The following is a 14,473-nucleotide window of genomic DNA, read 5'->3' on the forward strand; positions in this document are numbered from 1 at the left end:
CGTTCTTTATATTACATGCTTTTGAGAATGTGGTTAAATGATTATTGAAAGCAAATAGTTGTCTAGAACTTACTGCCCTGTGATACGAAAGCTCTTATATTTTAGTTACCTTTGAAAATAATGTGCTTTTAACCTTCTTTTTAAGATGACAGTTCCTGGATTTACCGTCAGTGCCTTCATCCTTCTGTTGCATGTTAATTTTGTGGCTAATTATCCCAGTGGAAAAGTTACAAAGTCATGCCATGGAATGATTCCTGAGCATGGTCATAGCCCACAGTCTCATCCCGCTCACAACATTTCAGTGAGTCAGATGACATTCAGGCCAGGAGAGCAAATCAAAGGTATTGTGCTGATATTAATTGTTTGCATTTTTCATTTTGCTTTTTTTTTTTACTGTACATTGAAACTTTATTACTGTTGGATTTATATAGTTTCATTTACTCTATCCATCTGCTTTCATAAGATACCATGATCTTATACTTCTCATTTTTGTGTTTAACTACTACTGATGACCGTATTATGTAAGCAGTATATTCACTATCCATTCAGACTAGGCTTTTATTTTATTTTATTTTTTGAACACACTACAAAGCTTTCAGGGTCTTAGTTCCTCAACCAAGAATTGAACCCAGCCCAGCAGTGAAAGTGCTGAATGCTAACCTCTGGACCTCCAGGGAATTCTGCAGAATAGATTTTTTTTTTTTTTTGGTTTACTCAAGGACTTTTATTTATTTTTTTTTTTTCTATTTATTTTTTATTAGTTGGAGGCTAATTACTTTACATCATTGCAGTGGTTTTTGTCATACATTGAAATGAATTAGCCATGGATTTACATGTATTCCCCATCCCGGTCCCCCCTCCCTACCTCCCTCTCCACCCGATCCCTCTGGGTCTTCCCAGTGCACCGGGCCCGAGCACTTGTCTCATGCACCCAACCTGGGCTGGTGATCTGTTTCACCCTAGATAATATACATGTTTCGATGCTGTTCTCTTGAAACATCCCACCCTCGCCTTCTCCCAGAGTCCACAAGTCTGTTCCATACATCTGAATTTTTGTCATTATTTAATATATCTTCATTAACAGTACTATTTACTCAGTAGAAGAGGAAAATAAAGCTTATTTTATCTGGCTTAAGATATTAAACGCTTATCCTACTTAATATTGTATAATTTCTTATGTCTTCCTAATTCTTCTGGCACAAAGTAGGCTGAAACTTAAGGATGTATCTATAACACCATTTTACAAACTCTATTTTCTGCAACTCTATATTCAGCAAACCCTAAAAAGGAACAAAAGTAAGCACAATCATAATACATAAAAACATTAGGTCGAGTTAGAAATGCAAAATATTAATAGATACTTTCTAACAAAAAGAGTTTACGGAAAAAATAAATTTAGAACACTCTATGTGTTACATGTATTCTATTTCTTAGAGCTTTATAGGAGATAGTAGGTTGTTAAAACCCTGAGGGATCTGCAGTCAAGACACAAGTGTACTTTTAACCAACATTTTTCAAGCTACTTTGGCCCTGTGAACCACACTCTGACCATAACCAATCTTTTCTTCCCTGTGGAATAGCTATTGAACCTCATGGAATAATGTCCTGTGGAACATGGTTTAGAATTTCTTTGACCATGAGATGATTTCTACTGTTTTCTCTCCTGGCGTAGTTTTGTATATGTAGACCTGACTTTGTGACATGGTTCCTCTAACAGTCTCTTTGGGGGATGTTGCTAAACTCTTAACTTACCTTTTTATTTGTTTCTCAGTTACTTTGTCAGGGCCACCATTTAAAGGCTTTCTCTTAGAAGCACGTGACGCTGAGAATTTGAGTGGCCCCCCTGTTGGCTCCTTCACATTGATTGACAGTCACGTGTCACAGCTTCTGACCTGTGAAGATGTACAGGTTTGTGTTTAGTTTGAAACTGATTTCTATCAGTTTTCATGCATCTTTTCACTGGAGTGGTGTTTGCAAGATAAACAATGACATTACCTATGTATTGCAGACATCTGAATAGAGTCACAATGAGCAAAGTTTCCACCTAATTTTTCTACTGGCAATATATTTTTATACATCAACATCCTAGAAAATGTAGGCTCATAGTTTTAAGAGTTTATAGCTTTTGATACTTTATCAAAATATTGTTGCTTACTGTGCTGAATTTTGAAGGATGTTGATATTGAAGAGAGGGTTCTAGAGTAAAACAGAGGTCTGACTTTTGTAATTAATTAATTAAATGAACATTTACTATACCAGGAACTTTCCTGCAAGGGATATGGTGATGAACAAGATTTGTTATTTGATGAGTCCAGAGCCTTACACATAAGTAAAGCATATGGACATATGCTATATGATACATAAGCAGAACATATGGATATAGGACAGACACATCAGTAGGCTAGTATGATGACTCAGATTAGAACCATACACAGGGTGGGTGAGAAGCATGGCAGAAATGCCACACTGACTGTAACTGAGTGAGTTTGGAATTGAGTGAGTGCTTTTTAGAAGAGCTGATCTAAGCTAGACCTCAAAGGATGAGTATCCAGATGAATGAAAGCGGGAAACAAGATTGTTCAAAGAAAAAAATTACTAAAAGATAATACTACATATTTGGAGGCAGGAATTTTTTCTTTTGGTGAATATTCTGCATTCTATTTGTATATATTAATAGAAAACCATAAACTTACAGTATAAATGAAATAATGCTGCTTAGTTGCTTTGGTCATGTCCTACTCTGTGCGACCCTATGGGCTGCAGCCTGCCAGGCTCCCCTGTCCACGGGATTCTCTAGGCAAGAGTACTGGAGTGGGTTGCCATGTCCTCCTTCAGGGGATCTTCCGGACCCAGGGATCAAACCCAGGTCTCCTGCATTGCAGGCAAATTCTTTACCACTGGGCCACCAGGAAAGCCCCATATAAATGAAATAATGAACAGACTCTATACACCGTCAACACATCCAGTAATTGTAAGTCTCTTCAGTTCTTACATTTCAGCTGACTCTAGAGCCAGCTACTAATTTGGTGTCAACCAATCACCATATATTTATTGAGCATCTGAGTCCTTGTGTTTAACAGAATACCAGGGTTGTACAATGATAAATGGTTCTAGTTCCAGCTATATTGAGCTATTGGGTAACTGAATGGTAGTTCTTTTCCATTTTCTTTCAGGGATCAGCTGTAAGTCATAGAAGTCCATCAAAAAAAACAGAAATCAAAGTCTATTGGGATGCTCCAAGCAGTGCCCCCAATCACATAACCTTTCTGTGAGTAGAAAAGTTTGCAATTCTATAACTAGTATAATTGCAATAATGAGAGTCTGCATCATTTTTTATAACTACTGAACATTCACCAGTATGTCAGAGGTTTGGTATAGTAATGACAGCTGTTTACTGATGTAAGTGGTTGTTTTGTTTGTTTTTTCCAGCAGTCTATACTGAGTACCTAGCACAGGACCAAGTACCTAATAGACACTTCATGGACATTTGTTGAGTGAATGAAGTATTGTAGTGCCTTCAAACTAACAAGAGCCATCAGTTAATAACTAGAGTCTGTATGGTGTATGGATGAATACTTTTTAAAGTTTTGTTCCTGTATTAGTATGAGAATATGAAAAAAAGCAGTCCTGAAATTTGAATGACTTTTTTTTTCATTATTACTACTTGCAGATTAGATTGTCAGAAAAGTAAGATCCTGTGTGTTCCTCAGAATTATGAAATTCAGTAGAATTAGAGCAGTATTTGTCTCAATCTTACATGCAAGGAGGAAATGGAATGTCATAAAGGGGGATGTCATGAATGTCATTTAAGGGGAGAATTGCTCTCCTACCCTGTCTCTCTTTTCTGCTTCACTCTGTACACAGATCACCAGCACACAGTAATGCAGCTATGCACCTGTGTGTTGAGTGGAATGTGAAAAAGGAGATTTGACCCCAGTTAGAGCTGCGGGTTGCTTGTGCAGCCTCTGTACACCTTCTCTCTGTAGCTGCTTGTTACACATGCCTTTCGGAATAATTTGAATGACCACTGTGATAAGTGTAGTAGTAGTCTGTCATGTGTGTGTCAGGAGTAGAAGTCTGTGCCCTTCAGTCCCTGGGTCTGGCATTCATAGCTGCTGTGAATATGCCCAAAGAGCAGATAAGACAAGAGAGAGAACAGTCAAAGTTCATTTAGCAATGAGGTTGAAGAGAGGCATTAGAGATTTGCCTCCTACAAAACTCTGTTGGGTAGTATAGGCATTGTTGTTTTATTGCACTTTGCTTTATTTGACTTCACAGATAATTTGTTTTTTACGAATTGGTTTGTGGCAGCCCTGCATTAAATGAGTCTATGGGAGCCTTTTTCCCAACACATTGGCTCACTTTGTGTCTCTGTGCCACATTTTGTTAATTGTCATAACATCTCGAGCTTTTCCATCAATATTATGTTTGTTATGGTGATCATTGATCAGTGGTCAGTGATCATTGATGTTACTACCATAATTTGCTGAAGTCTCCGATGATGGTTAGTATTTTTTAGCAAGAAGGTATTTTAAAATTGTGGAGAAGGAAATGGCAACCCACTTCAGTATTCTTGCTTAGAGAATCCTGTGGATAGAGGAGCCTGGTGGGCTGCTGTCCATAGGGTCGCACAGAGTCGGACACAACTGAAGTGACTTAGCATGCATGCATGCATTGGAGAAGGAAGTGGCAACCCACTCCAGAGTTCTTACCTGGAGAATCCCAGGGACAGAGGAGCCTGGTGGGCTGCCGTCTATGGGGTCTCACAGAGTCGGACACAACTGAAGAAACTTAGCAGCAGCAGCAGCATTTTAAAATTGAGTTTCCCTGGTGGCTCAGTGGTAAAGAATCTGCCTGCCAATGCAGGAGACATGGGTTTGATCCCTGGGTCAGGAAGATCCCCTGGAGAAGGAAATGGCAACCCACTCCAGTATTCTTGCCTAGGAAATCCCATGGACAGAGGAGACTGGTGGGTTAGAGTCGCCAAAGAGTCAGACAAAACTTAGCAAATAAAACAGCTTTAAAATTAAGGTATAGATGTTGTTTTTTAGATATAGTGCTGTTGCACACTTAATAGACTACAGTGTAGTATAAACACAACTTTTATATGCATTTGGAAACTCCACAATTCTGTGACTCACTTTATCGTAATATGTGCTTTATTGTGATGGCCTGGAACTGAACCCTCAATATATCCAGAAAATACTTGTATTAGGTTGTATGTCCCTAGTTAGTTACCTTTTTTAGTTTGCTTTATGATGAGCCACAATCATGGTTCCTTCTAATCTCGCTGGTACTGCATTTCAGAGCCACAGTCGTTGAGAAGTACAAAATCTACTGGGTGAAGATTCCTGGTCCTGTGATTTCACAACCAAATGTGCTTCCTTTTACAACACCTGCAGCCACAGCAGCACCAGTGCCAACGGGACCTTCGGTCTCCCATTTAACCAGATCAGTAAGTAGAGTTTTTACAGTTTCATCAAATACAGTCTAAAGGAACAGCTTCCTTAGAAATTGTGGCTCTGTGCTTGAGGTTGTTTGTAAAAGAGTAGCTGTCCTGGGTTATGGTAGCAGGTTTTTGAATGCCTGGCAGGAAATCAGGAGGGAGTCTTCACTGCAACATTATGACTTATAGGTTAGAATAAGAGGAGTGCAGGACCCTACATGTTCAAGGTGTGGTTGTGACATTCACATGTAGTCTATACTAGCAGTGGATATGTTTTCATTTGAAAATAAATCTGAAGCAGCAGGGTTTATTTTCTTTTTAAAAATACAGCCAAATAGCAAACCTGAAGAGGGGGCTTAAAGCTGAAGCTAAATTTAGGTTTCAGCTAAACTGGGAGGGGTGTGGGTGGGGGGTAGAATCTTGAAACGGTGACATAATTCTTCACTCTTGTTTCAACTAAGGCCAATGAGTACTGCAGAATTCTACAGGTTGAACTCTTGCAAGCTCATCAGCTAGAATTCTATTTAGGCCCTCTGATTCAAAAGAAGTACTGTTAAAAAACACATCTTGGAAAAGGTTATTCAGGTTTTACTGAAAGCAATTCTGATGAATTAGACTTCTCAATTCAGAAGTGACTATAACAAAAAATGTCTTAAGGAAGGTTGTTACAGTTAGAAGAATGAATTTGGGCCTGAATTCTGATTCGTCTAATTTCTGTTTGAGTTTGGACAAATTACTTAAATCTTAAAACTGAGACTAAAGTCTCAGTTTCTTCACCTATAAATGAGAAATAACAATATCTAGTTCTAATAGAATCATATATATTACTGTGAGAACCAAATAGAATGAATATAAGATTTCTGATTGATTTGTACTTAATAGGTATTTAGTAAATATTAGTTCATTTTTTCTCTTCCTTTCACTTTCTTGTCTCATTATAGCTCTTTTTTCTCATAGGGAAGACTAAAGCTCCTATGCCCGTATATAGTGTCCTGTTTTGTTTACCTTCTTTTCCACATTACCCAACACGTGATGAGCCATTTGATTACATTATTATGAACTTTTGTTTGACCAAACAATTTGATTTGTTGTTTGCAGTAATTCTCAGTTTGTTTAGTCTCAATGTTTATTTATTTTAAAGTTGCTTTAGGGAATTCCCAGTTAGTTTGGATCTGAGCTTCCCAGGAGGAATCTGTTAACAATCTAAAAAAAAGATTGTTATCTTTTCTTATATTCATTTAAAAGGCATTAGCTCTTGTTGGAGATTTTTTATTGTATCTCTGTACCAAGTTTATAATCTCCAATTATGGAGAGATTCATTCAGAGTCACAGGATGTTGGCACTTGTAGAGAGTTAGATGGGACCTCAGGGTCCCTGTTGCATAAAGATAAAGAGACCCTGAGAGGTAAGTTCTTTAGCAAACACGATGGAACGACGGAGTAAAGGGGAGAACAGAGACAGGCTAAACCCTTGTTTTCTAGCTTCTAGTGGCTTGTTCTCTCCACTCTACTATACTTTCTCTCTAAGTTCCTTTGAAATAATAATCCCAAATTATATATATATATATATATATATATATATATATAGGCCTCTGCTTGGTTTCTGTTAATAGTTGGCCTTTTGACCCCAGTTCCTGATACAGAGCTGCTAAATCCCTTGGAATTTCCTGAATGATGGGGTATCTTTTGTTCTAATGAGGTGACTCTTGGTGGATATGGGGGCTGGTCCCCCAAAACACTGAGCCATGATTAGAAGCTTGCTGCTTTCAGCCCACTGACCCCATCCTCCAGAGAAGGGAGAGAGTCTGAAAATTGAGCTAATAATCCTTCATCCCACATGATAGTGGTGGTGGTTTAATCGGTAAGTTGTGTCCGACTCTTGCGACCCCGTGGACTGTAGCCTGTCAGACTCCTCTGTCCATGAGATTCTCCAGGCAAGAATACTGGAGTGGGTGCCATTTCCTTCTCCATCCCACATGATGGAGCCTCCATAAAAGTTCCAAAAGTGTAGGTTTCGGAGAGCTCCTGGGTTGCTGACCACGTGGAGGTGTGGGGAGGCTGGTGCCTTAGAGGGGTCATGGAAGCTCTGCGCCTGCCCCTTCCTACATACTTTACTCTATGCATCTCTTCCATCTGGCCATTTGTGGGTTGTTATCCTTTTATAATATACTGGTAATCTAGTAAGTTAACTATTTTCCCAAGTTCTGTGAGCCATCTTTGTAAATTACCTAACTCAAGGAGGAGGTGCTGGGAACCTCCAGTTTATGGCCAGCAATTCAGAAGCACAGGTGGCAACCTGGAGCTTGTGATTGGCATCTGTGATGGGCATCTGAAGTGGGTGCAGTCTTGTGGGACTGAACCCTTAGCCTGTGGGATCTGACACCAATTTCAGGTAGATAGTGTCAGAGTAGAGTTGAATTGTAGTGCACTAAGTTATGTCTGCAGAGAATTGCAGAATTGCTTATTGTGGAAAACGCCCACACCTGTTTGATGGCCAGAAATATTGGAAGAGTAGAAGAAGAAATGAGTTTTTCTGTACAGTTCCCATTAAATCTAATGACTTAAACTCATGTTTAGCTCCCTTCTGAAATGTGGTGTCACAGTTCATTCTAACTCAGTATGACTGCATGTTTGCTCTGTCAAATTGTAGAGCTGACATTTTTCAATAGTCTTTCTTACTTGCCATACTGAGAAGCTCTGAATTAAATCATCATAGATTGTTTTTGCTTCTTCCCCACTAAATTGTTATTACTCTTATTTGGAGCGGTGGTATATATGGGAGTAACCATTTTTTTTTCTTACATTATTTTAATGTCAAACTTGAACTTGAATTCTAGAGGCAGAGTCCAGGATCTAAATATAAAAACTTGCTAAGGGTTTGTTTGTTTGCTTTTAAAAATTCCATCTCTGAAAGCTAGAGGATATCCTTTAGGCAAGAATGTCAATGTGGACTTAAATATTCCCTAAGAAATTTCTCAAAGTTTACTCGAAACTTTGCTCCGGAACATAATTAATGTGAAGTATTCTGTGTATTAAAGGGATCTTAATACTCATGTGTAATTATAGTCCAATTAATGTTGTGTCTTTCAAATTTTAATTAATATTAATTAAATTTAAAAGTTTACAACCTAACTACTGCTTTGATGATTTTTAATTTGGGATGTGGTCTTTTTCCCCTTGTTTGAATCCTTATTATGAAAACGTATTCTTGTTAAAACCCATACTTCAAGGTAGCAGCTCTTCTGTCGTTGGAGAATTGCTTGTTTGATAATTGAGTCTTTTTCCCCCTGTCATTTTTCTAGTTCAATGCTTCAGACTGTGGGAAGAAGAAGTTCTGCATCAGGAGTCCTTTGAACTGTGACCCAGAGAAGGAGCTTGCCTGTGTCTTCTTGTCTTTCACACGAGATGACCAATCAGTGATGGTTGAAATGAGCGGTCCCAGTAAAGGCTATTTATCCTTGGCATTTTCTCATGACCGATGGATGGTTTGTACCTCTCACTTACATCAGTGGTGATGAATGGAGAGTCACTGGAGTGAGTGATAATCAACAGCAGTTTAGCATTTGTTCCAGAGTCAGATTCTCATACTTTAGGGAGGAATGGGAAGGGAGGTCAGAGAAACGAACTTGGATTCTCAGTTAAACAGCGTTGAGTTGAGCCGTTCCATATTAATATCTCTAAGAACAAGGCTGTCCTGAGGAAAGTTAGGAAAAGCATTTTGTTTCCAGTGGGTTTGCCACTTTATCTACTTCTATCTCTGTGATAAAGCAGGAAGTGCAGTTAAGAAAAAGTTGCTCTTCATTAAATCTCATGTTGTTTGTGATGCTCTTCAACTCCTAGTTTTCTCAAGTGACTACAGCCTGGACTGCTGCGCTTGTTGCCCCCATTTGGATGGTCATGGCACATTTCCCCAACAGGGAATTAAACCTAGTGTCTCCAGGCCTAAATGGCTTCTTTACCGGGTTTACAAAATTTCTCACTCTCCTTGGGTAGTGCTGAATGGATTGAGATTCTGTAGGTGGCAGCCTTGTGCTGTGGTGTGGAAGAACAGAGTCCTGCATTAGCATTCTGGTTTCCCAGGAGAGGAAGAAGGCTATAAAGGCCAGGACGTGTGTCTATCCTGTTTCAGCAGAGCTGACTGTGGAGGGGTTGGCTACAAATGGAGAAAGCCTCTCATTTCCACGTTAACAAATGCAAGGAGTCTTTTCTTGAGAGTCTTCTTCCTGTTAGGTTTTAAACTTAACATCACTTTTTAAGGAAATCATTATTTTTTAAAAAAGAAAAGGAACTCTGATTTCCACATTAACAAATCCAAGGAGTCCTTTTTTTTTTTGCAAGGAGTCTTGAGAGTTTTCTTCCTGTTAGGTTTTAAACTTATCACTTTTTAAGGAAATCATTATTTTTTTAAAAAGAAAAGGAACTCTAAGATTCTGTGATAAGAAGAACAAATATTTTCCTTTAAAGTGCATGCTAATCGCAGTAATCCTTGTTATGCTGGCTGCAAATATTTCAGGGAGCCACATGTGACTTTTTTGGGGGTGGATGACATTGCAATATGTGATATGACCTGTATATTTTAAAATGTAGTTTCACAATGCACTCATTATCTTTTTTCATTCAACACAGGGTATACCTTAAACCTATGAGATAGAAGATATCCCATAGGCTTCTAAAAATACCATAAAAGAAATTGTGACTCTTTTCCTTTTAAAGTTGCTTTTATGGGAAATTTTATACTTGATCAAATGATGTTGCAATTCTTCAAAACATTTCCCCCATTTTTCCTTTTGTAATTACCATTATACTTACAGCATATCCTTTTGTTCTCAATTTTGGCAAAAATGAACCTTATTACTATGGTGCATGAGGAGGCTGGGTTAAAAATAAATGTGACTGTAAAACAATAAGGAAAGATGGTGGTAGTGCCTGTTTATGTGAATGGAACTGGCTTTGAAGGAAACTGAAGAAGAGTCCAGCAGGGGTTAACAATGATAGCCTTGTTGGAAGAAATGTCGGTTCATTAAGGTGCATGTGTAAGGTAGAGCACACATTTAGATATGTATTCCAGTCACTTAAATAAAAGAATCCTAGCCAAACTCCCTGCAGTATTTTCTGGTCACATAAAATCTGTCAGCCACAGGAAAGACACTGTTGTTACAGAGAGTGTTGTGATGAGGAGCCTGCAAGTAGAACAATTAATTCTCTTCTAAGTTGTAGGCATAGATGACACAAAAATGTTTACCTCTAATTTGAGATATATTTATCTTACTTAGAAATCTTATGTTTCTAGTATAGTACTCATCAAACATGTTTATAAAAAGACTTAATTATACAGGTGCAGTTAATTTATGGAGCAAGCCTATTTGATGATTAAAATCATCTGTACACCTGTTTGCCTAAATTGGGGGAAATAAATCATCACCAAAAATATTTGTAAAATGGTTGTTTCTATTTTTGATTATTTTTAAATTCTTAGGATATTTTTATGACCTGCGATTTCTTATCAGTATGTCATGTAAGTTCAAATACTGAAGGTATCTGATGATATGAATACTGATTAGATAAGCTAAATTATACCTTTTTTCAATTTGGTTTGTACATTAATGGTAGCAGTTCTGTTTTGCTATTAGACCTCATCACTAAAATTGAAAGTGCAACTTTCCATCTTTTTTCTAACAGTATTTGCTAATATCTGAATTTTAACTGAAATTCAGAATATACACATCTCCCTCATCTTAGATATTTTTTTGTTCTCTGAGATAAAGTATTCAGGTATACACACTGTGTTAGCTGCTGTTCTCTGTCTTCCCCTGCCCCAGTGTTGTCTTCTTCTGTACATAATTTCTTTGTTTTTTTTTTGTACATAATTTCTTAACACTCGAATTCCAGAATGCTCCCACTGCTGGCCTCTCGTGTGTGTCCAGTTTGAAATTTCCAGCTTCTGGGTGGTTACTTCCAGATGAGTGTTCTGGACAACACAGGCCATCTTCTACAGACTGAGTTTATTATCTACCCTTCTAACATCCTTTTGTGTTTCCCATTCTTGGTGATCAACAACAATAGTAAAAAAGTAGCTATTATTGATCTCTTGCTTCTTTTCAGATACTGTCTGGGAAACTTATGGACTGACTATCTCATTCATTGCGGCCACCATCTTCTCTGGTGTTCAAGAAAGTGTTGTGACTTAGATTCCTCTCTTTTACTTGCCACTCAGGTTCTTCTTTGACCCACCCTAGCTTTTTGTTTTGAAAAGTTTTAAACCTATGTGAAAGTTGAGAGACTAGTATAAGGAACACAGTAAACCCTTCACCTGCACTTGTCACTCTCTCTTTCCGTGTGTGTGTGTGTGTGTGTGTAGATTAACTTTTTCACTGTATATTAACACACATTTTTTTCCCCTGCACTATTTGAAAATTAAGTTACAGCTATCATGACCTTTTGTGTTTCCTTTTCAGCGTGTATCTACTAAGAAGGGTATTCTCCTACAATTATCATATCACCATCAAATATATAATATAATAATTTTATTCAATGTAGTGTATATTAAAATTTCTCTAATTGTCCCAGTAAAGGCATGTGTATATGTGTGTGTATGTGTGTGTATATATTTAAAATCTATGATCCAGACTAATCAGTTATCACTCAGTGCATTTAATTGTTATATCTCTTTAATCTCCTTTTCTTTAGAATGTTTACCCTACCTTTTTTCTTGCTTTTTTTCCTGGCTGGTTGTTTTGTAGAATGCCCTGCAATTTTTACCATAGATTCAGGTTATGATTTTAGACCACATTTGAGGTAACCTCAATCCTAGCCCCCAAAGCATTGGTGAACCTTTGGTAGTTACAGGAAAATATTTTTTTCTTTAACATATTTTTGAAACTTTTCAAAGTCCTTGTTGGTATTTCTGGCCTTGTCCTGTATATGTTTTAGCTTTGTGCTACCTGTTTCCTAAAGTTTCCGTATACTTTTTATATTTCTGTATCTTTGGTCCTGGAAGTTCCTCAGTTTGGAAAACCTTTCCCTTAATTGCAGCTGTACCTTAGCCACATGTATTTTTTATTCTCTGAAGCATAGTTAATGCTATATTTTCTGATAAGCCTTTTTCAATCCTTTGACCCTACCTAATTTGTCTTTCTATAGCACGTTGTTTAAATCTCTACTTTATCATATTTCACGTACTGTTTTAATTGTCTCCTCTATTAAAACATAGTCTTTTGATCATAAGAACTATGTTGTCATCTTTTTCCTCTCACTTGGCATTTTCTGGTAGAGTGCACTCTAAATGCTGGAACTGAGAGGAGCAAACGGGTAGGAGGCGCTGTCTAACTGTGGAGTTTGGCTGGAACTTCTTAGGTGTGTTCTACCATGCTCCAAATTTGGGGTTTCTACAGCTGCCTGGAGCATAAGGTTGTCATAGCACCTTCTCTTCCCCTTCACCGTAGAGCCTTGAAAACTGAGAGTTACCTCTCCTTCATCCTCATCACCTCACCAGAATTGGAGAGATTTGCCTTAATGACTTAGTTGACGTCTTACCATCAGTTTGCCTCAAAACCAACCATTTTGCTATATTAAATTTTGTTTGAAATAACAAGAAAACTCTATTGTTTCATTGATGATAAACATTCTAGAAAATACACATTGTCTGCTTAAATCAGAGATCAGCCAACTTTTTCTGCAGAGGGCTAGATAGCAACCACTTCAGAATCTGTGGGCCTCATGGTCTCTTTTGCAAGCTACTCAGCTCTTTTATAGTGCTAAAGCAGCCACAGACTGCTGTGAATTAGTATGTGTGGCCGTGTTCCAGTCAAACTTTATCTGTAGGCACTGAAATTTGGATTTAATGTATTTTCACTTATCATGAAATACCATTCTTAAAAAACCATTTAGATATGTAAACACCATCCTCAGCTTGTGGCCAGTACAAGAACAGGCATCAGGCTAAAGTTAGTCTGTGTGCCATAGTGTGTAGTGATTTAAATTATGACAACTCCAAATTTCTTGAGTTGTGCTAATTCTGATTTGAGTATAAGATGTGTAACAGGGAACTTCTTTGCTAATGTTATGTACTTGAGAGTTAAAACTGGAACTTTTTACAAGAAATTTAAAATTTTTTGTAAATTTTATGAATGTTAGAATATCATAGTGGTATTTTTAACAAGACTTTAGTTATAGCTTTAGTCTTGGGTTTTGTTTAAGGAATTCAGTGACAAAAGCTGGTTAAAGACCTTGTTAGATAGTTTATCGAAAACAATTTAGAATAGATGAAATAACCAAAACTATACATAATAACTTAAAATCCATATTATTTATTTGGTGGTGGTAGTTTGTTTGTCGCTAAGTCAGGTCCAACTCTTTGTGATCCTATGGACTGTAGCCCACCAGTCTCCTCGTCCATGGGATTCTCCAGGCAAGAATACTGGAGTGGGTTGCTATTTCATTCTCTAGAGGATCTTCCCAATCCAGAGATTGAGCCCACGTCTCCTGCATTGGGAGGTGGATTCCTTAACCGCTGAACCACCAGGGAAGCCCTGTCATTCATTTGTACCACAACTTAAATGTGCTTTAAAGATGCAATCTGCTGTCTGATAATCACTTTAAGTAAGATTTAATTTTTAGAGCTAAGGAATATTGGAGATTAAAGGAGAGATAAGAATTAGACTGATAAAGAATGCTCCCTTGTTGAAATTCCCTTGATCTTTTTTTCATTTGTCATTGTTTTTCAGGGTGATGATGATGCTTATATGTGTATTCTTGAAGATCAGATTGTCCACATACAACCTTCCCGTTTGACAGGGAGAAGTCACCCTATAATGGATTCTGGGGTAGGTGTGAAGATTCTGGAACGCTCTAACTGGCTGGTCCATCTTCTGGCTATATGGCTGACAGTGCCATGGTTGTGGTGCAAAATAGCTTCCAAACCTGCAGCTAGCAGTAGAGACCAAACAGGGTCCTGGTAGCAGAGTTCCTATCTTATAGTCTGGGAGGAAACCTTTCTGGATTTTATTATATATATGTGTAAATTGTATAT

At 37.8% G+C, this 14,473-nt stretch overlaps 1 protein-coding gene across 1 annotated transcript in view; it reads left to right on the forward strand.

The window, feature by feature from the left end:
• Positions 1 to 14,473, forward strand: part of FRRS1 (ferric chelate reductase 1) — a 53,566-nt gene that overhangs the window by 12,818 nt on the left and 26,275 nt on the right. Inside the window, exons 2-7 of the mRNA XM_020911959.2 lie at positions 146 to 341; positions 1,772 to 1,908; positions 3,174 to 3,268; positions 5,308 to 5,455; positions 8,748 to 8,930; positions 14,169 to 14,267. Coding sequence (XP_020767618.2) covers positions 146 to 341; positions 1,772 to 1,908; positions 3,174 to 3,268; positions 5,308 to 5,455; positions 8,748 to 8,930; positions 14,169 to 14,267 — 858 coding nt within the window. The remainder of the gene's footprint in view (positions 1 to 145; positions 342 to 1,771; positions 1,909 to 3,173; positions 3,269 to 5,307; positions 5,456 to 8,747; positions 8,931 to 14,168; positions 14,268 to 14,473) is intronic.

Source organism: Odocoileus virginianus, chromosome 5, assembly GCF_023699985.2.
Source record: "Odocoileus virginianus isolate 20LAN1187 ecotype Illinois chromosome 5, Ovbor_1.2, whole genome shotgun sequence".
NCBI classification, from domain to species: domain Eukaryota; kingdom Metazoa; phylum Chordata; class Mammalia; order Artiodactyla; family Cervidae; genus Odocoileus; species Odocoileus virginianus.